At 59.6% G+C, this 21774-nt stretch overlaps 1 protein-coding gene across 2 annotated transcripts in view; it reads right to left on the bottom strand.

Moving 5' to 3' along the window:
• The window catches only part of MLPH (melanophilin), a 48827-nt gene that overhangs the window by 12326 nt on the left and 14727 nt on the right, over nt 1-21774 (bottom strand). For both annotated transcript variants that reach the window (XM_072796803.1, XM_072796804.1), the window contains exons 3-9: nt 12833-13054; nt 12601-12713; nt 10573-10611; nt 9066-9169; nt 7558-7674; nt 6270-6471; nt 4115-4260 (exon numbers count right to left, since the gene is read on the bottom strand). In XM_072796803.1, the coding sequence (XP_072652904.1) occupies nt 4115-4260; nt 6270-6471; nt 7558-7674; nt 9066-9169; nt 10573-10611; nt 12601-12713; nt 12833-13054 (943 nt within the window). The remainder of the gene's footprint in view (nt 1-4114; nt 4261-6269; nt 6472-7557; nt 7675-9065; nt 9170-10572; nt 10612-12600; nt 12714-12832; nt 13055-21774) is intronic.

Below are 21774 nucleotides of genomic sequence, written 5' to 3'. Positions count from 1 at the left end.
ACGCCTGCTTCTCAGGTCCTCGTGAGCGACCTCCACGAAGCTGGTGGCCCTGTCCTTTCTGCCCAAAGCGGCAACCACCTCGGCACTGGCGCCTGCCCCGTGTGAGCTCCGACTGTGAGCCTTCCCACCTTACTTAGACACACGCCGACAGAAAACCGGGCATGAGCTCCTGGTGCTTTCAGCTTGCGTGCAACCAAACCAAAATTTACCATTTTTAAATTGGGAACAGACCTAGGCCGTGGATTGAAATGAACCACCATAACCTGGCACGGGTGAGGCTTCCGCGGGGAAACCGAGTCAGCGTCTGCAGGCTGAGCACAGCACCGATGGCCTTGGGGGGGCTTTTGGGAGTGCGGGCCCACGCCCACCACGGGAGGGGGGGCATGCCAGGGCTGGGTTTCCCGGCCTTCTGGAACCCAGCCCCACGGAAGCCCCTTCACACACATGCTGTGCGGGGCTCTGGTGTGAGCAATTGTAGATGAGCCTCCCCCGAGCAGCCCTCATCCAGGAAGTCCTGACCCTGACTACAAGCGCGGAGCCAGGCAACAGGGAAGAGCGGGACATTCAGACGGGCGCGACACGGCGTCATTCTGGAGAACTCTCATCCCCCTCCCCAGGGTGTGTCTGTCGGTCTGGGTTTAGAAGCCGTCTCTGAGGGTGGGCAGGTGGGGGGGGCTTCCTCCCTTACTCCCGGGGGCCCTCCCCAGGGCCGCTGTAAGAGTCTGCCCTGGTTTTCAATGGTGCACCGGGCGGGCTGCCCGCTTGCCTTTACACAAAGATGCACAGGACACAAGCAAGGTGAGACGTTGGTGGACGTGGAGTCAGAGATGAGAACTGTTTAAGGAGGCTCGAAGGACAGGGGGTACCGGTGGGGCAGGGGCAGCAGGTACTCACAGGGCAGGGGCAGCGGGTACCCTCAGGGCAGGGGCAGTGGGTACCCTCAGGGCAGGGGCAGTGGGTACTCTCAGGGCAGGGGCAGCAGGTACCCTCAGGGCAGGGGCAGCAGGTACCCTTAGGGCAGGGGCAGCAGGTACCCTCAGGGCAGGGGCAGCGGGTACCTGCAGGGCAGGGGCAGCGGGTACCCTTAGGGCAGGGGCAGCAGGTACCCTCAGGGCAGGGGCAGCAGGTACCCTCAGGGCAGGGGCAGTGGGTACTCTCAGGGCAGGGGCAGCAGGTACCCTCAGGGCAGGGGCAGCGGGTACCTGCAGGGCAGGGGCAGCGGGTACCCTTAGGGCAGGGGCAGCAGGTACCCTCAGGGCAGGGGCAGCAGGTACCCTCAGGGCAGGGGCAGCGGGTACCCTCAGGGCAGGGGCAGCGGGTACCTGCAGGGCAGGGGCAGCAGGTACCCTTAGGGCAGGGGCAGCGGGTACCCTCAGGGCAGGGGCAGCAGGTACCCTCAGGGCAGGGGCAGTGGGTACTCTCAGGGCAGGGCAGCAGGTACCCTCAGGGCAGGGGCAGCAGGTAGCCTTAGGGCAGGGGCAGCAGGTACCCTCAGGGCAGGGGCAGCAGGTACCCTTAGGGCAGGGGCAGGGGGTACCCTCAGGGCAGGGGCAGCAGGTACCTGCAGAGCAGAGGCAGTGGCTACCCTCAGGGGAGGGGCAGGGGGTACCCTCAGGGCAGGGGCAGCAGGTACCTGCAGAGCAGAGGCAGTGGCTACCCTTGGGGAGGGGCAGGGGGTACCCTCAGGGCAGAGGTAGTGGGTACCCTCAGGGCAGGGGCAGCAGGTACCCTCAGGGCAGGGGCAGGGGGTACCCTCAGGGCAGGGGCAGCAGGTACTCACAGGGCGGGGGCAGCTAGTACCTGCAGGGCTGGATGCCAGGGCACAGGTTTTACTGAATGTTACTAAAGTTGCCACCTCTTAAAGAAATTTTCTGCAAATGGACAATTCTAGTCTTCATCTCCTGTCTTCTGACCGGGGCTCCTCTGCCCACCGTGGCTCTGGCCTGCCCTGGGAGGTCCCTGCCCGGGCCTTACTGCACCTCCACCACCGCCCCAGCCCTCCCGGGGGCCTCACCTCGGTCTGATCAAAGGTCACCTCCCCGTGTAGTGTTTTCCTCACTATTCGGTAAAAGGGGGGGGGGTCAGGCCCCAAGAAGCGAGCGCCACCCTGGGTGCAGAACGGTAGACGGCTTTCCCCTGCAGACCTTCTCAGGGCCTTTCCCACCCTGCCGTGCTCAGGGCAAAGGGCGAGCACACCTCCTCCTGCAGGATGCTTCAGGGTGACATGCCAGGAAGGAGAGGCAGCTGTGCCTGCGGGCACGGACTCCGGGCAGGGAGACAGACGCGGAGCCCAAAGACTCCACAATTCTGTCCTGCTGACGTTTTTCAGCCCAACCAACTTTAGAACAAAAAAACGTACCCCGGTTCCTCAAAAGCCACGCGGGAAGGGCGGGCTCCTCCTGCAAGCCTGCTGCTTGTTTTTGGCAGATCACTTCCTGGGGTCGGGGGAGGATGGAGGTTGGCAGAGCCTGTAACCTGCCCTACGTCGGCTGAGACTCACCCTCAGCCGCCCCTGCCGTCCTCGTGCACGTCCTGGCCCGCGCGGGCACATCCGCTGCTGCTCGGGCTGATGGGGACAGAGCGCTCAGCAAACCTGGGCCCCACTGGGCCACCCCCTGGTCACCGATGGCCCCAGGCAGTGCCGGTGTAGGGCCAGCCAGGCCTGGGGGGGGGTTGTCGGCCCTGCTCCTCTGGGTGGTCTGGGCGCACACAGTGGTACGGGGCGGGCAAGGCCTAGCTCCCTGCAGACAGCCCCTCCCAGCTCCAGCCCCCTGCCGCCCCGCGGGCCCCCTGTCCCCCCGTCTGCCTGTGCAACCGCAGCAAAGCACCACTGCACATTAGCAGCTGCTTCCCGCCCTTTCTGGACACGCTGGATGTTGGTGAGCCCTTCCACCTGACGGCCCAGAGCTCCGTCCCCGTTGGGGAGGCTCCATAGGTGCATCCCCCGGCCCTCCAACACCCCCACCCCATGGGGAGGGTCCCGGGAGGAGCTCTGTGCCACACCTCCGGGTGCAGACAAACGTGCCCGAGACCCGCCTTGGCTGAGCTACATTCAGGCTCCCCCACCCGGAGCAGGGGCTCTCCGCTCGGTGTCCTGCCTCTGGGTTCCTCACTCTCAAACAGCCCCAATCCCACTTCCCCCTCCATGGCAGTCAGGCCTTACTGGGGTCGGTGCGTCTGTATCCACCTGGTGGTCCTGCTCTCCTCCTAGAAAGCACTGTCGCCTTCCCCCTGGTACCGTGTACTTGCTCAGACCTAAGCCAATTATCTGCAAACGGGACCACGGTTTCAACTCCTTGAAGGGAACCCGGGGCACTCAGAGGAATCTTGTGATTTATTCCCTAAATCGGGGTCTTCAGTGTGAGGGGGTCTTACTAATTTAACAGGTGTTACGTCTTCTAAATTTTCTTAAAACCTGCGTAAAGTCTGCTGAAGGTACAAAGCAGTGGAGCATGTCCTCCTCTTGTAGGTGACCTGAGGATACTTGGTGGAGTGGAGAGTGAATACCGGCATCAAAAGGAGCCAAGCGGTGACACAAGCTAGACTATGACGGACCTCAAAGCACTATTCCTGCGCGCAGGGAGCCGGGCACGGAAGGTCCTGCAGGGGATGCTTCTGTCTACGTGGAAAGCCCGGAAAGGGCAAATCCAGGAGACGAGAGAAGCAGGCTGGTGGCGGCCAGGGCCTGGGGGGAGGGGGCGGGGAGCGACGCTAATGGGAAGTTTCCCTCTGGGGCGATGGCGTTTTGGTGGGACCCTCGTGGTGGCGGCTGCGTGACACTGTGAACGTCCTAAGTGCGAGCGAGCGTCCGCTTCGCAATGGCTAATTTTATATTGTGTGGATTTCACTTCAACGAAACGATGGATATTTTGATGATACCGCAACGCACGTCGGTTTGTGCAAATGTAGGGTTTTAAATTCAATACTTGAGGTATTTTGAAGGCTCTGATTTCTCCACCAGGACTTGATGTTAAGCTAAAAAGGCTCCTCCCCAAGCGGCTGCAAGGAGGAGCTTCCCAGACGCCTTACCTGGCCCCCAGCCTTACCTGGCCCCCGGCCTTACCTGGCCCTTGCGCTTACCTGGCCCTTGCCCTTACCTGGCCCTCGGCCTTACCTGGCTCTCAGCCGGAGTGTGGCCTCCCCGTCGGGGATGCTGAGAGGTGGTGCCCGGAGCCCCGGTGCCCTCGTCTTCGGAGACGGAGATGTCCGCGTCGGCCAGATGCTGGGAGCGGAGGGGCTCCCTCCCGATGGCGTGCGTCCCTTTGGGGTGAGAGTGGGTTCGACTTATTTAGAGCGAAAAGCGGAAAGCCAGTGGACACGCTTTCCCCGATAAAGAAAAAGGAGAGATTACAGCCGCCGAGACGTGCCGGCGGCCCCTGCGGAGGGGGAGCCCAGAGCTTAAGGCAAAGGCGGGTGGAGCTTCAGGCAAGGCGCAGCCTCGGTGGGCTGCAGGGAGACAGCCGTGTGCGCAGGAGGCTCACAGCACCCCAGGGCTGCTGCTCGGGGCAGGCGGACGGGGCCCCCGGGAGCTTCCACGAGCAGAGGTGACTTTAGGAAGTCCTTCCACTCGTCACTATGGGCTTTTTCTCACGCCAGACCTTCTGTGGGCACGGGTCCCCTCCCGTGGGCCTGGAAATGCTTGTCCTGGGCTCCGGCTGCGGGGGGCTTACTGTCCCCACGGCCTCCCCAAGAGGTCCCTCCCGGGGCTCCAGGCAGCCTGGATGGCACGGCGCCCGGCCACGCCGGGACCTGGTGGGGGACAAGGAGCTGCATCCGGGGGTGACCCTTGCCGGGAGGTGCCGCCCGGGAGCTCCTGCGGCAGGAAGTCACCGCGCACAGCGACTTCTGCACTCCACGGGCACGACGAGTCCTGTTGAGCCCCTGAACAAGCTGCCAGGAGGGCCCCGGGCGCCAGGGACACTCCGGCCCCGTGAAACGCGGGTTCCAGCCCGGGACGCCGTGTGCTGAGGGCGCAGTGCGGCCCTGCCCGGACTCCCAGCCCACGGCGACAGGGTGGACATGCGTGGCTTTAAGCCGATACGGTTGTGATCCTACGATCCCGTGCGGTGCCTATGAGCACGCCGCTCGTTACGCGGTAACCCCTCTTCGCAGAGAGGAGAAACTGAGTCACAACGGCTAAGCGGGTTGGTCGAGGGGCGTGCCACGTCCCGCCGCACCTGCAGGTTGTCTGAGGCACCCTGAAGGACGGCGCTGCCCGTCAAACCCCGACAGGTCACTGGGAGATGCCCCCAGTTTAAGGGATGAGGTGGAGACTGTGCTATTTGGGCAGAATGGCTGGGCTCGGAACTCCGCGCCGGCCGTCTCCCTGGGCCTCTGTCCCGCCCTGCCCGCCGCCCCACAGTCCGGTGCTCGGGGTGGTGAGGGGTCACGGCGGTGGCGGCAGGGAGGGGGGCATGAAGTCTGTGCACATCCCCATCCTATGACTTGTTCGATGTAGATTCATTTATTCACTGTTCGGGGGGCAGTAAAGCCCCATGTTCCCCCCGAAATGCCTCCAGCATCCTAACGGCCCTGTGCACCATGAGATTATGGCCCCTAGGATATAATGAAAAGGAAAAACGGAAAGTGACCGATTTCCTGGCAGACAGTGTCTTAACCACATTTCCGGGCAGCTGGCCCCCGGCTCGTTAGCGGGACGGCGGGCTGCCTCTGCTGTCTGCTCCGCTCCCGCATCAGTAGGGGCTCTGAACTCCTGAACCCACCCTCCCACAGGGCACAGGGAAGACAGCCATTCAGGACCTCATTATGAAGCACACTGTCTGCCAACGAGATTAAACCGAGCAAATCCAGGTTCTCGGCACACACAGGCCTCCCGATTCCCAGCTAGGAGCCGACGGCGGGCCAGGGGAGCCGTCCCCCCAGGTTTGGAGCTGCCTGGTCCTCGATCACGATGGGCGGTCCAGGTGACCGGTGATCCTAATCCCTTCAGGGACACCTGCTTGTCCCTACAAACCAGCTCAGGATCTTTCCTAAAGGCCGCAGCGAGCTGTGCGGCCAGTTGAGGCATTAGCGCTGGAACTTCTGAGGATTACAAGAGAAGCACCCAGCTCCGGGGTCGGGGTGGGGTGGGTGCGGGGACGGGGGGGTGGGGGCAGGTGTGGATGGCGTCCACCAGGACGGCGGGTGTTGGACAGTCAGAGTGAAGGCAGGGGTTGCTATGAGTGAGCCAGCGCGTCTGCACCCGTCGGGGCAACAGGCAGGCTCCCCCACCCGGCCTCCTCCCCCGCAGAGCCCATCGAGGGACCTACCAGCTGCGGCTGTGCTGCAGGACCCCGCAGGGAGGCAGGGCTCGGCGAGGGTGTCCCGTCCGGCAGGTGAGAGGCTGTCCATCTGCTCTTCTGGATGCGCACGGCACCCAGCGGCATCAACATCCGCCTCCTCCAGGACGGCGGCCTCCTGGGAGGCGTCCTCTGCACGAGGACCATGCGTGAGGGCCTGGGCACACGGGACCTGCGGTTTTACGAGGAGGGTCAGCTCCTTGGCACGTGGGTCCTTCCCAGTCCCAGTCTCGAGGGTTTCCAGGCATCATCTGAGCAAACGCCAGACACCCCTCAGCTCCGGCCCCTCGCAACTCACTGCCCTTTGCTTTCAGAAATCCCGCTGAACCCGCTTGCTGACTACTCTGCATCATGCGTCCGTGGGGGGCTGAGGTTCCCGATGCCCTAGGCCACTCATCACACGAGGGACCTGAGACCCACTTGACAGCCTCGGGGGCTCCGACTCAGCTGCAGCCCAAAGCCCCAAGGAGGCCGATGGGGAGGTGACTGTTTTTGGGGAATGCATTGTTCTGTGTACACCCTAATACTCCCAGAAAAGCGAGTGGGAGTGTGGGTGGGGCTCCCAGGGGCCCCTGGGTGCCGCCCCAGCACCTCTTCTACCCGCCGGGGTCTCTCTCTTGTGCCATTGTCCCCAAGGAAACAAGGTGCAGAGGGCTCTTGGAAGCCACATGCCCCAGGGCTCTTTTCCAGTGTGAGGGGGACAGGAAAGAAGCAGTCGTCAGGCCCTGGAGGCCACGGGAAGTGGAGACCGCAGGGGCTGGTCTTGTGGCCCAAAGGCGTCTGGGGAGCCAGCCCGCCGCCCCCAAAGTGGTCTGTGCATCCGCCTGGGCAGAGGCATCCCCACCCCAGCTCTGGCCTGGTGCCACTGCATGGACATCCAGGCACACGTGAGGCCCTGACTCCAGAGCAGACGCCGGTCCTCGGGCCTGCCCTCCCGAGTCACGGGGTAGAAACCTTATTCCTGGGATGGGCAGTCACCCCGAAATCCCTGGGCCCCTCGTCCGTCCAGCCCGGTTCCCACGTTCCCATCCCGTACACCACTTCTCCAAGCTGCCAGCCCCGTCTCTGCAGAGATGGGGAGTGAGAAGCTTCTGGACCCTGTGCCCTCACCCTGACTCTCCCCCGGCCTGTCGTGCCCCGAAGCCTGCTATGGCCATCGGACTCCTTCCCAGAGCGCCCCGTCCCCCACCTGGGGCCCACGTACCTGTCGCTCAGGTTATCCCGGGAAGGCTGGGGGGCCAGAAATGAGCCCACTGACCTGCAGGCTGTCTGTGGCCACTGAGACTGGGGACGAATGGGGGGGGTGACTTCCAGACCAAGTGGAGTCGTCAGAGTCTGCCTCAAAGTCCAAGTCGTGGAAGGAGAGGCGCTTTTTCTTCACAGGTGCAGGCAGGGGCAAGAGGAGGAGAGTCAGAGTCAGCCTCACAGAGAGGGCCGGGGGCCCCTCGGCCCTGGGCAGCGGGAGGGGGGCGTCCCCAGGGGCTCATCTACCTCCTACACTAGAAACAAATCCGAAGGAGCTCCAAGGGGTCCGGAGGCCCCCCTGCCCCGAATTCCCCGCAAGATCTGCATCCTCAGCATCTCTTAGAGCAGAAGGAAACACCTGCTCGGCCCGAGGGGCATGCGGCTGCTCAGAAGTGCTGAGGACACAGGCCCCGGAGCGCTGAGGCCTCGGGGTGTTGGGTGGGGGGCCGGGGAGGGGGCGGCGGTCTTCTCCGGGGCTGATGGCTGCTTCTCTCCCTTCAGAGGTGCATATGGGGGGCGGGGGGGGGCGGTTCATGCAAATGAGGGGCCTCCCGCCTTACAGGGATGCAGACTTGGAGGAGAGCTCCCTGGTGTTCAGATGAAGAGCACCAGCCCACTGAAATCCTCCCCCACGACGATCTTGATCCTTTAAAGGTATCGCATAGGGAATGTTCCGGACACTGGCTAGTACTCTTCAAGCTCAGAGTGGCAGGAATACAATTTTCTTGCTGTAGACTGGCCAGATCTGGCCGGTGCCGAGTCTCAAGGACCCCAGCATCCTCCCCGTGTCTCCCGACTAAACTCATCATCCACCCCTGCCCCAACCTGCTCCCTTCCGTCATCCCACCCAGAAACGCTGGGCCGTGCTTTGCTCATCTATCATCAAAAATAAGTCATAAAATGGGCATAAAACTGGGTGGCTCAGTGTTTTGGCGCCTGCCTTCGGCCCGGGGCCTGATCCCACATCGGGCTCCCTGCATGGAGCCTGCTTCTCCCTCTGCCTGTGTCTCTGCCTCTCTCTCTCTCTCTCTCTCTCTCTGTGTGTGTCTCTCATGAATAAATAAAATCTTAAAAAAAGTCATAAAATAAATGAAGATGGAGACCAACACGAATAAAAGGCTCGTGGTCACCTATAAGGAAAAGTAAAATGTTCACAGGGAAGGAGTCTAAACGGGGTCCCCTTCCCTAAAAGATGCAGGGTGCTCTGGGACCCCTGCCTGCCCTCACAACCTCACAAGCGTGCCCACCCCCTCCCCCGGGACTCTGGCTGGACGGGTCAGGCAGGCTTCTCTGCAGCCTCTGCCAACCCCACACCTTGCTTTGGGGTTTCTTATGGTGAGACCACGTGTGAAAGCAGCTCCTCTTTCGTGCTCAGTCTCAGACTGTCCAGGCACGGCAAGGGAGGCGGGGTCTTGTGCTCATGCTGAAGCACCCAGGAGAGTCGTGGAGAGCACGGAGATTTTTAGGAAATCAGGACCCAAGCCTCCCGCTTGGCAGTGGGGATGTCTGGGGAGGACTTACTGTGCTGCCGAGGGGCTGGGCCTGGGCCACTGTGCCCAGTTCTCCATCCTCATCTGTCTGTTCACTGTCTCCACTTCCCTCGCCAGGACTTGGCTCCGGCCCACCTGCAACAGACACCTGCATGACTCCACCCGGGGAGAGAAAGACTGGGGGCAGACCATTCATCCACCACCCACACATCCACCTACCTACCCATCCATCCAACCACCCCGCCCATCTACAGCCCATCCACACACCCATCTACCCCACCCATCTGTCCACCCGTCTACCTACCTACCACTCATCCACCCACCCATTCATTCTCCATCCACCCATCTACCCGCTGTGGATCCATCCATCCAGGCAAGCTCATCTGCTGGCCTCACAGAGACCTATCCAAGCATCATTTAGACCCATTCTGAATCCCAGCAGGAAACTATTCCTTTGCAACAATTTTGTGGATGGCCACACCTTCAGGCATTTGCCCTCCATTCCTGGACTGCTTCTTGGGCAATCTCACCCCCTGGCCTTGTGGTGGGGGAAGGAGGCCAGAGCTAAGTCATGTTTTCTCAGTCATTTCATCTGCTGATCGCCCCCCCTTTCTCTGCCCTGGCCAGGCCCTCACCTGAGCACCCAGGTGGCCCTGGCCCTCTGTTCTCCCACTCATGCTGGCCTGGCCCCTGGTCTCCTGTTAGGTCACCAGAAAGGAATCCAGGAAATGGACTCTTGGGATTTAGGGCATGGATCTTCCACCTTCCCTCAGGGGCCACAATGAGGAGCTTGGGCTGTGGGGCTGGGCCCTGCACGAGCTGCCACTGCACACCCCAGCCTGTGCCGCCCCGGCCCTCACTCCTTGTGCCTTTGGGTGGGGGGAGGTCTCAAGTGTGAACAGCAGGGCATTTAGTGTCCTTGAGAACACCCTGAAAGCCTTTCTGGGTCCCCTGGACTCAGACCCGTGCAGTGGACGGACCGGGTAATTATCTTCACTCTCTGGACAGTGAGCCTTGAGGAAACTCACCCTAGACCACCAGACAGAGGAAAGACACTGAGCTGAACTGAGCAAATGTGGACGTGGCTTCCGGAGGCCTGGGGCATGTGCATGTGTGCATGCCCCTGAGCGTGCATGTGCATGAGTGTGCATGCATGTGTGTGTGCATGTGTGCAGCGTGCATGCCCGTGTGTGCATATGTATTCGTGCATGCATGTGCATATGTGAGGTTGTGTGCATGCTCCCGTGTATGCTTGTGCACGATGTGCACGGTTTGCATGCATGAGTGTGCTTGTGTATGCACACGCACGTGGCCTGTCCCCAGGACCGAACAGGAACAGGAGCCCTGCGCCCCTGCTGGTTACCAGCTCCTTGCGCGTGTCCCCGCTGGGGAGGGTTTGCACGGCCCCCACCCTCTCCAGAGCCAGTGATTCTTAACAAAGCCCAGAGGCCTCCCCGCTGCTGTCGCGGGAGAGGGTGCGCGGGCGCCCTTGACAGGGAGGTGGCAACAAACCCCACCCGGGGGCACGAGGCACTTACTGTGGTTGTCAGGCGAGCTGCGCGTGCTGTCAGGCGAACCTGGGACCAAAGAAGAGGCGGTGGGAAGGGACTGCCTCCTGGGACCAGGTGCCCGAGGACAGGTCCTCTCCCCTCCCTCCCGGCCCTGGACGGTCTCCTGCTGCGGGGCCCCGTGGCTCTGCTGGGTCGCCCGGAGAAGACCTGGTGCCCCCTGACCCCAGGGGACCGGCCTGGACCAGGCCCTGGCTGGTCTCTAAACAGTGACCTCCATCACTTCTAGTTTTTCAGTTTGACTACCTGAGAAAAAAGACGCAACTTTGCTCCCCTGCACCCTCCGTGACTCAGTGAGATCACCCCTGGACGCAGGGTGCCCCGCTCCACCCCGACCCCATGCAGCCTGGTTCCTGCTGCCCCACAGCGCCACCTCGTGGCCCTCAGTCGTGACAACTGAAATCGGCAGGTCCCGGCTGGGGTTGGCCCCGGGGCTCCGGCCTGGCTGGGTGTCACCATCCCACAGCCTTTCCCGCAGCCCACCCGGTGCCTGGAGATCGAGATCGGCACCTCCCAGACGGAGGCCACGTCCTCAGGGGATCCCGTGAGGCCTCTGTGAACGGAGCCGCCTTTGGGGTTGAGGTTCTGGAACGCTCTGCTGTTCGGCTTTCCGTCGCGCTCCCTGAGGTTCCCACCCTCGGGCCTGCAGCGGGGCCGGACTCAGCTCCTGGGGTTGCAGGGAGAGACCCTCTCGGCCGGCTCCTGGCTGCCCGAGCGGGCAGGGGGGCATGGGCTTTCCTGACGGACTCCAGGCTGAGACAGACACAGCCTTAAAGAATCGGGTGGCAGCGGCTCCCGTGTCCGTGGTCCCATCTGTTGCCTCAGCACAGTTACCAGGAGAGCCTCCTTTTACTCTTGAAAATGTTCTGATTCGGACGATTTATCTTGTGCCTTCTTCCCCCAAGAACCAAGAAGCCTCTCACCCCCTGGTTCCCTGCTCCAGGTGCTACGAGCCATGACAGCTGAGGGGGCCTCTGGGGTGGGGGTGGGGTCCTTGTCCTAAATTCAATAATGTGCTGAGATACCTGAGAAGCACCTGGTCCAGTGAAAGCCCTAGTGCTCTGGGGGTGGCCCTGCCCAACTTCAGATCCTGCTTATCAATGTGAGACTTTATAGGACACAAGACACATGTAAGGCCCCTCCCCGGAAGGCCTGAGGCTGGGATGTGATGAGGACACTAAGCCAAGAAGCACAGCATCTGCTCTTAACGTGCACGGGCTCCAGCGCCTCGGGCCCTTGCATTGGTCCTCCACTTGGAGAGACTCAAGGCGCCCCGCCCCCGGACACTAGCCTGATGGGCTGTGCCAGCCCGAATGCTTGGCCAGGCTTAATGGCAGAGCCTGGAACTCAAGTGGCAGGGACAAGGCACTTGTCCCCTGCAAACACTGCTCAGTCATCTCTGTTCAATTTCCAAACTTCGTCTTTCCCCTGAAATGATCTCCCTTCCCAAATACCTTAAAAGTGGACAATTCAGGTGAACGTACGATTAGTGCAAGATCACAGTCTAGGTTTCAAGTTCATTATGGAATAAATATTGGATTCAAAATATTAAAACACACTGCTGCGTTACCATCAGGACCCCTGAGTCTTGATAATCATCAGATGCACAGGGGATATTTCCCGAAAAGAGAAAGCCTAGGCCCCAAACTGGGCTCCCGGGGAGGAAAGGCCTGGAGAATGTGTCGTATTAGCCCGCAAGCGCCTGGCTATTCGACCGGCCACGGAGTTTGAGACCTTAGCTGTCAGTTCTCAACCTGCTAGAAAGCATGGAAAAATATGATTTCAAATAGTGGGCGTGTCAAGAGCATGCAGGACTTCCCAGGGGGCGAGGCCAGGGGGGTGCAGATGTTTGCATCCCACGGAAAGGAGCCAACCTCGCCTAAAACACCTGAAACGGACAGGCAGGTGCACACTCACATTCCAAAGGATCTGCTTGGTCTTAAAACATAAAACATGCCTGGGAACACAAAGAGCCCCCGGGAGAGGCGCACTCCTCACCTGCACCCTGCAGCCGTCCGCACAGGGACCGGATCACCTTGGCACTCCCGAACCGCTTGAAGCGGGCCCTCAGGTGCTTGTGGTACCACTCTACCGAGCCGATCTTCACAACTCTGCGGAGACACGGAGCTCAGGCCCGCGGCACTGCCCCGCGCAGCACACGTCCGTGCCCGCCCTTCCTCAGCCAGCCCCACCGAGGGGACGGGTCAGGCCCTAACACCCACTGGCTCACCTGGCCAGGTGGCAGGGGTTGCAGAGCCAGCCCTGCTCCTCCGGGTGGGCGTGGCTGCAGTCTTGGCAGGTGAAGAGGTGACAGTCCAGGCATTGCCTTTTGGGGGTCACGAGAAGCCGGTAGGGCTGCAGGCAGCGGGCACAGTGGGTCTCATTCAGGTGCGCGGAGTCCGCAAGCAGCTCCCGCTGGGAGCTTTCCTTCTTAATCTTGCCCTTCAACCCCCTTAGGAAAATATCAGAAACAGGAAATCTATTAGATACCTTCCTTGTTTTTGCAACAGGTTTTAATTTTTTTAAAGATTTTATTTATTTATTCATGAGAGACACAGAGAGAGGCAGAGACACAGGCAGAGGGAGGAGCAGGCTCCTTGCGGTGAGCCCCATGTGGGACTCGATCCTGGGTCTCCAGGATCACACCCCGAGCCAAAGGCAGATGCTCAAATGCTGAGCCACCCAGGCGTCCCTGCAACAGGTTTTAAATGCTTGCACGCATGTGTGTGCACACACACATATACACACACACAGGATCTTTCTCGTGTCCAGAAACCTAAAGTCGCCAGCTCAATGCTCCCACTTTCCCGAGGGGGAAGCCCAGTAAGTTGGGTTCAATCACGTGCAGTCTGGGTAGGCTGGAACTGAAATACTTTATTTTTATAGAAACAAAATCGCATTTCAACATTTCTGTGACTATTTGCAATTGTACATTTTTCCAGGCTGCCTACCGAGGAGTGTCATCCAGCACCAAAGGGCCGCGGCCCATCGAGGCTCAGAATCACAGGCTGGGACAGTTGCTGCCGCTGCCTGCACCACCTCAGCTAACTCATACTAATAGAGGAAGGACAGGGGTCCCGAACTCCAGCTCGGAGCTGGAACCCGCAGCTTTCCTGATGCCCAGCCCAGAGCTCGGAGACTGTGCTTCATTCGGCACCCTGTTTCCCCGGAGGACCTGAGTCATTAGCACCGAGCATCCAACCTTCCTCAGTTGTGTGTCGGGGGATGAGGCGAGAGGCCCTGGGGAGCCCAGTGGGGCCGGGGGCAGGTGGGGGCCTGGGGGTGCACCTGGTCAGGCCACATGGTTATTTCAAACCAATCTATTGCCCAGTCTAATTGTTTGAGAGGAGATTAGAGGAGAGAAAAATCCAAGTGGTTCACGGGCTGGTCAGTGCTCTGCAGATGCCACAGGGAAGGCAGAGACCAAGCTCATAGACGGGCAAGGCTGTGAGGCCCCGGCCAGTCGCCCCTGCCCTGCACCCTGGGTGAGCTAACGGCCCTGCAAGGAAGGCAGCTCCAGGCAGGTGGGGGTTGGGTTGGCACCCTCCCGAGAAAGTGACGGGTCGCTGCACTCCCCCGAGGTCATGAGGGTCCTGGGGACTGGGATGGGAGGCACCTCCTCACAGTTTTGGGGTCCTGCAGCAGGGGAGCAAGCTGAGCTGCCCCCCGCCCTGCCCTCCCCAAGGTTGGTTCCCACAGAGCAAGGCTGCAATAGCCTGGTTTGGAGGGCGTCCAGCACAGGAAACATCCAGCACCAGGGTGTCCCGGGAAAACCGCAGTTATCCCAGATCTACCCGGCGTGCTCGCCAAATTGCGTCGACTGGGAAGTGTACCCCCACACCACGGACACATTCCTTTGGTTCTGGATTCTAGAGAATGTCTGCCAAGTGCCGTATTTTTAGTTTTAGACGAGATCAACTTGATGCAATCTTAGTGGCAGGAATCAGCCGGACCCTGGGTGCCGCCGTCTTGTGGGAACACCGCGCCTGTGGTTTCTGAGCAGGACACCCCAGAGCAGGTGGAGGCTGGAGACAAGGCAGCGGTTCTGGGAAGCTCTGGGACACCACATGTGGGGGTAAGTGGCATTTCCTGGACTTCATGGGCTTCCCGCTCCTCATTCTTGGGGAATTTAGGCCCACAAACAAAGCTCTCATCTCAGCTTTGAAAACCAAGGAAACATGGCCTAATGCTGGCGGCTATCCAGGGGGAGAGGTGTCACGGAGCCACGTGGGTGGGGCGGACCTAGCCTCCTCCGTTTCCCCTGGGACTCTATCTGCATCAGCCAGAAAATCTAGAGGCCACCCCTTTGCCTCTCTCCCTCATTCTGTATCCAGGCAGAAGCACACCCCCAGCCCAGCAGGAAGAAGGCTGGGGACCCACAGGACACTCTGCACCCCAGGACGGGAAGTCCTCTGAAATAGGGGCCCCGCAGCTGGCGCCTGGACACCGACGTATTCCAGGAGCTGACTACGGCGGAAGGGATCATTACACTCGGCCTCAGATTCTCTAAAGCGGAACTTCTCCTTGTCGTGGCTGGAGAGCAGGGAAGGAGAGAACCACACGGGTCCAGCACAGTAGCAGCAGATGAGGCCTGCCAGCCGCGGGGCAGTCACCCCGACCCGGAGCTGCACGAGGAGGAGGAAGTGAGCCGGGCCAGGGCCCTCCGCACATCCCGCTTATTGCAAACACTGGGTTGACCAGATGTCGCTCCACTCGGTGCGCCGGCAGGCAAAAGCCCACCCCGTGCAGCTGTGGGTTCCCGTCACCCTCAGGGAGAAGCGACACTCTGCATGCGGTCGACGGTCAGAACCAGAAGACTAGAAACCAGTGTGGTTGGGATTCAGAGAGAGGAGGCGGGAGGGAAGGAACCAGGCTGAGATGGGAAGACCACAGGCTGGTTCGCTGGGGTGGAGGAGAGGCGGCCCAAACAAAGATGGCAAGGGACGGCCACTGACGACGGGGAGGAAGACGGGCAGAATGACCATCGCAGCATCTTAAGTCCCATGACTAAGAACAGTGGTTCTCGGGGGGTGGTCCAGGGACTGCTGGAGGCTCTTGAGACCCTCTCAGAGGCTCCACTTGGTCCCCACTATTTTAGTAACAATGCTGAGATGGTACTTCTCTCGGTTGCTCTTCGGCACCTGCACCAGTGGTGCAGAAGCAACGGCGGGACCTTAGCAGGGGTCAAGGCAGAGGTGCAGACCGTCCCAGCAGCCCTTGCAGTACGTGCCACAAAGGTAAAGATGGGCATGTCTTTGATGAAGCGTGTCCTGATCAAAGGTAGGTCCTTGATGCTGCAGTAACAGCTGTTCATCTTACTCAACCTTGACCCTTGAGCACGTCTTTTCCATATCCGGCGTGAAGGAATTAGTATGCACTCAAAGCATTTCTGCTACACCCCGAACCACCCCCAAGGTCTTGGTGCAAGGAAGCAGGCCACTGCTGGAGCTCCAACGTGAACGAGAATTTTTCTTTTTTCACGAAGCCTCATTTTCACTTCGAAGAACAACTGGAAGATGAACTATTCTGACTTGGGCGTTTGTCAGACGTTCCCTTAGAAATGAACACAGGGAGCCCGTCACCTCGAGGAAAGCAAGTGACAAGGTTTGTGGCCATGACAAAACTCAAGCTTTCAAGCATGAAGAAGAATGTCGGGAAATGTAGGTCTGCCACTGTGAGCTTGACAGCGTCCATCACGTGTGATTTTTTTGGGGGGGTAACGGATGAAATGTGTCACCATTTGGAAACTGTATATGGTGCGACCAAATCGCACATGGATACAAGATGCACTTCGAGTGCAGGACAGAGTAATGGATTTTAACCTAACGGGGAAGGAAAAGTTCATTGTTATGTTTGCTTTCAGATTCCACCATGCAGGGGGCACCTGGGGGCTCAGCCGTTGAGCATCTGCCTTGGGCCCAGGGCGTGACCCTGGGGTCCTGGGATCAAATCCCGCATCAGGCTCCCCCACAGGGAGCCTGCTTCTCCCTCTGCCTGTGTCTCTGCCTCTCTCTCTGTATCTCCCATGAATAAATAAATAAAATCTTGAAAAAAAAAAATCACCAGTTGCTGCTGGGTTCCCACATAGTATCAAAGCACGATGTCCAGAATCATCTGGGAAGACAACTGAAACATGCCCTTCCCCCCCAACTACGTATCTGCACGAGGACAGGTTTTCTTCAAATCCTTCAGCCAAAACAACATATTACAACACATTCAAAACAGAAGCAAGACGACAATTCAACCATCTTCTATTACCCCAGCCACTGAAGGGATTTCCAAAAACACAGAACATGCCAGTCTCCTCATTTGTTTTGGAAAAAGTTACTTTCCCTAACAACGTTACTTATGTTAACATGTAAGCGGTTTACTGCTGTTATTTTTAAGTGAATGGATGACTGTTTTTGAAATGCCTGGCTCTCATTTTTTTCTTTTTTTTTTTAAAACATTACTGTTTGTTTGTTTATTTATGTATTAGATTTTTATTTATTTATTCATGAGGGACACAGAGAGAGGCAGAGATACAGGCAAAGGGAGAAGCAGGCTCCATGCAGGGAGCCCGACGTGGGACTTGATCCCGGGTCTCTAGGATCAGGCCCTGGGCTGAAGGTGGTGCTAAACCACTGAGCCACCCGGGCTGCCCTGGCTCTAACTTCTGATAGGGTACACACCGACATACATAATCCATATGAACGTAAGCTCTTTGGGGTTCTCGATAATTCAAGAATGTAAAGGGAGCCTGAAGCCAAAATGCTTGAGAACGGCTGATTCGGAAGCAAGTCTGCTGCCCCAGACGCAGAGCCAAGGGCTGAAGGGACGGGGACGAGGAGGGAGGGGGCGGCCGTGGAATCAGGGACAGACGGAGGAGTGCCGCGAGGGGTGCCCCCAGGACCACAAACCCACAGCACCTTGCTCTGCCAGCCGGCCTCCAGCTCGGCCTGGGCGCCAACATCAAGAGCCCAGAGTGGAGGGCGGATGCCCGTCGTCCTCAAGAGAGGTGTAGTGGCCTGGGGTCGGGTGCAAGGAAAGCCCTTTGAAGATGGGACGGGGCAGCGAAGTCCCCTCGAGGTAACAACTGGGTGTGGAAGGGAGGAGGACTGGAGGCGACGTGAGGCAGTCAGACCCGCGTGTCCTTGCTCCCCAGCCCCTTAGGGGCGAATCTGGAGGGAAGCAGAGTGGAAACGCATGAGTCCTGGGGACAGCCTGGGACCCAGGGGTCGGTGGTGCACCCTCCAGGGTCAGCTAGGGAGGAGCGCGTGGTGGCCACAGCACCAACGTGCCCCAGCAGCCTCTGAGAGAGGGATGAGCTCGGACCAGGGCTTCTGCTCTCTGCCTCCTGCGTTAGGGGATCCTTAGGTGCCGGACAGCATGAGGGGCTGGGGACCCGGAGGCCTGGGGTTGGGGCAAAGAGGCCGCAGCACCCGAGGCTGGGATCGAGGATCTCAGGGGTGGGTGCCAGGGGCTCCCAACGCCCGGCCAGGACAATTCACACGCGAGCGATGGTCCCCATCCTGTTAGCTGACCTGACTGACACTCCACGAACCAGTGGCGGTGTATGGAGTCAAGACCCCAGCAACCCCGTCCACCCCATGAAGGCCAAAAGCAGGGGGTGTGGAGATGGGGGGCTCTGAAAGACAGGCCTAAGCCAGGAAGGGTCCATGCCAGCGAGCGGGGTCTCGGATACCAGACACCAACAAGCTGAAGCATCTTCTGCTCGCACGGTGGGGGCTCACGAGCGACCTTAGACGGCTAATAAATGAACTGCTCTTCTCTGCACACCCTGGTTGGCTGTGACTTTTGACCATGCCTCGGAAGCGGTGATCACTGGGAGAAACCATGAAAACTCTCCTAACCAGGAGGGAAAAAGAGCCAGATCTGCAGATTAGGAGGTGCTGGGTTGCAGGCCACACACACACGCGGGCTGCTGGCATCGCTCGGAGAGGGCGCGGCAGGCTCGCGCTGGGGGAGCAAGGGTCGGCCGGCAGGTGGAGAGAGCTGGAAGCCACAGGGCAGTTTCCGGATGCTGCTGTAGCAAATGCCCACACCTTTCGTGGCTTAAAATAACACCAACTTTTTACCTGATGGCTCTGGAGTTCAGAAGTCTGACGTGGGTGTCACTGGGCCAAAATCAAGGTGTTGGCAGGAACCGTGAGCCTCCCGGGAGGCCGTGGGGGAGGCTCTGTGCTCTGGCTCTTTCCAGCGTCCCGAGGGCGTATCGCTGGCCCTTCCTCTACCATCAGAGCCAGCAGGGCGGGCGGGGTGCACCTCGCAGTGAAGCGCTCTGGCTCTCACACTGTCCTGCGTCCCTCCTTTCTTCTTGCAGGGCCTCTTGCGATCACCCCAGGCCCAGCCGGGTCACCCAGGACCATCTCCCCAAGTCCAGGCCATGTGATGAGCAGCCTTAACTGCAATCGGCAAGCGGATCCCCCTTTTGTCACATAACCTGACATAATCACAGGCCCCGTGGATCAGGATGTGGGCGTCTCCGGGGGGGCACGTTATTGTGCCAGAGTTCCGAACGGCAAGTTGTGCGAGAGGGGATATCATGCCCAGCCGAGAGCGTCCCAAATGTAAACTCCACAGCCCGGGCCCTTCCTGAGAAATTAACCTGCAGGGGTGCTCCAGACGGACCCCAGGTGTGACCCTAGGAACCGGGTGTCGGGGCCTGCAGGCACCGATGAGCCTCAGGAGCAGGATGCTGAAGTATGGAAAGCACGGCACCCCAAAGAAGCAGGGCGGTCAGTCACAACTGAACAGGACAGCGTAGCATAATGATAACTGAGGAGCAAGTATGTGGATCTTTTTTTTTTTTAAGACTTTATTTATTTATTCGTGAGACCCAGAGAGGCAGAGACACAGGCAGAGGGAGAAGCGGGCTCCATGCAGGGAGCCCGATGTGGGACTCGATCCCGAGACCCTGGGGTCACGGCCTGGGCCAAATGCCGGCGCCAAGCCACTGAGCCCCCCCAGATGTCCCCTGGTAGCAGCATTTTTAAAGCGAGCCACGTTCGTCCCCGTCTCATGCCAGGGGAGCTTTCAGAGAGTAACTCAGGAGCCCCGATCTGTTGGCAGAGATCGCAAATCCACATCTCCACCTGTTTACCTTTCTGAGGAAGGTTTCACAGGCCTAATATTTGATTTTCGGGCAGTGCCCTTGGAAACAGGGTGTTCTATTTAGGTAAGCTGGGTCCTCGCCCAGGGGCATGAGTCACTGCCTGCGCCAAGCGCCCTCGCTCCCCCTGCACCTCAGGATTACCCAGGATTACCCAACCCTTTCCGGCACAGACGCAGTCGAGAGGCCACCATCCTGAGCCTCCATCGACGGGAGCGCAGCAACCTGCAAACTCAGGACCTCATCGGCCGTCGGGGCCAGCATGCAGGTGTCCCCAGGCCTGGCTCTTCCCCAGGCGGAGGCGGCTGAAGACCTACCCGGGGCCATTACCTGCCCGTTCCCTTCAAGGGGGGTTGCTTAGGTGCCACTCAGTACTTACGGGACATGAAAACATCACGTGCGCCTTTTCTGTAGCTACGACTTTTTCATACCCGAGTAACGAGGACGAATGTCACTTAGGAGCAATAATGCAGAGCGACGCGGAGCAACATCTCCCCTCCCCCACGCAGTCCCACAGTTAGCGACTTCTGGACATTCTTGGACATTCCTCGCCGCTGGGGACGCTGGCCCATCCTCAGCGTCCTCTCCTGGAAATGCAGATAATAACAGAAGCCGCGTGGCAAGCTGGTCTAGGGGGTAAACGATGCAACACAGACAAAGCCCCAAGTGCACGTTGCTCATCTGTGCACACTCAAGACAGCTGCGAGTCTTCCGACGGTCAGGCACTGTGCTGGGTGCTAGTGACAGACTGGAGCCCTCGCTGGGCCTGACACGGGTGCCGAGCCAGATTCTACTCAGCAAGTGCACGACTCATAGGATAACAGATGAGCCCTAAGGGCCGTGCAGGGGGATCGAGCAGGCTAAGCAGAGAGAAGTGTTGGGAGGGTGGTGACTGTTTTAGAAAGAGCACCCGGGGAGGCTTCTTGGAGGAGGCGGTGTCTGAGAAGGGATGCGCGTGATGTGAAGGAGGGAGCCAAGGAGACCAGGGGAGGAAAGGTGCCTCCCTGGGGGCCACGGGGAGGAAGACAACGGGGCAGGGAGGGTGGAGGGGAGGCGTCCAGCAGAGAGATGGCGTGGCATGAACCCGGGTGGCCGCGTGGCTGGTGAGCCACAGCTGGGACTTATTCTGAGGGTTGAGCCAACCGGGCTCGTGGGGGTGTGAAATGTGGGATGAGAGGGGAGGAGTGGAAATGACTGTGATTGCTGGGCACTCGGCCTCGGCCCCCAGGCTGACTCCAAGACGGGGAAGTGGGGACCCTGGGGGGGGGAAATCAAGACCTGCCTTAGACACGCTGGGTTAGAGATGCTGATTAAACCCCCCGCTGAGGGCAGCCCAAGTGGCTCAGCGGATTAGCGCGGCCTTCAGCCCAGGGTGTGACCCTGGAGACTCAGGATTGAGTCCCGCATCGGGCTCCCTGCATGGAGCCTGCTTCTCCCTCTGCCTGTGTCTCTGCCTCTCTCTCTCTCTCTCTGTCTCATGAATAAATAAATAAAATCTTAAAAAAAAAAAAAAACCAGCTGAGGCGCTCAGCAGACAAATTTACCTGCTTCTGTGGGGTCAGAGGAAAGTTCTCGGCTGAGGGCATACAGCTGGGACTTGCTGTCTAGACCTGCACTGTCCAATACAGTCACCACGCGGCACATGTGGCTATCTATGTTTAGTTATAATGAGAAAAAAAAAAAGACGAAGTCAGTTCCCCATTTGCATCGGGCACATTTCAAGTGCTTAACAGACGCAGGTGGCTCCAGGTCGCGTCCCTGGTGGGCAGACGTAGCTCAGTTCCTGCCCCACAGGTGGCACAGGTCTGGAGGGTGTTAGCACCGTGGAGCAGGTGCGCATCCCTCAGGGAGGGGGTGTGCACAGAGGAGAACTGAGGTGGGGGCCCCGGACCCCCCGAAAATGAATACTGGGTGGGGGTGGGGGGCAGGAGGATCAGCCAAAAAAACCCCAAAAAACAAAACAAAACAAAAAACAAAACAAAACCAGAAGAGGCTGGACTCCCAGGCACGAGCGTGGTGGAGCAGAGCAAGAAGCGCGGAGCCCCTGTTACTATTAGACT

The sequence above is a fragment of the Canis lupus genome, chromosome 24 (assembly GCF_048164855.1).
Source record: "Canis lupus baileyi chromosome 24, mCanLup2.hap1, whole genome shotgun sequence".
Lineage (NCBI taxonomy): Eukaryota > Metazoa > Chordata > Mammalia > Carnivora > Canidae > Canis > Canis lupus.
Note: the sequence above shows the minus strand (reverse complement) of the source record. Positions and strands in the feature narration are given on the sequence as shown.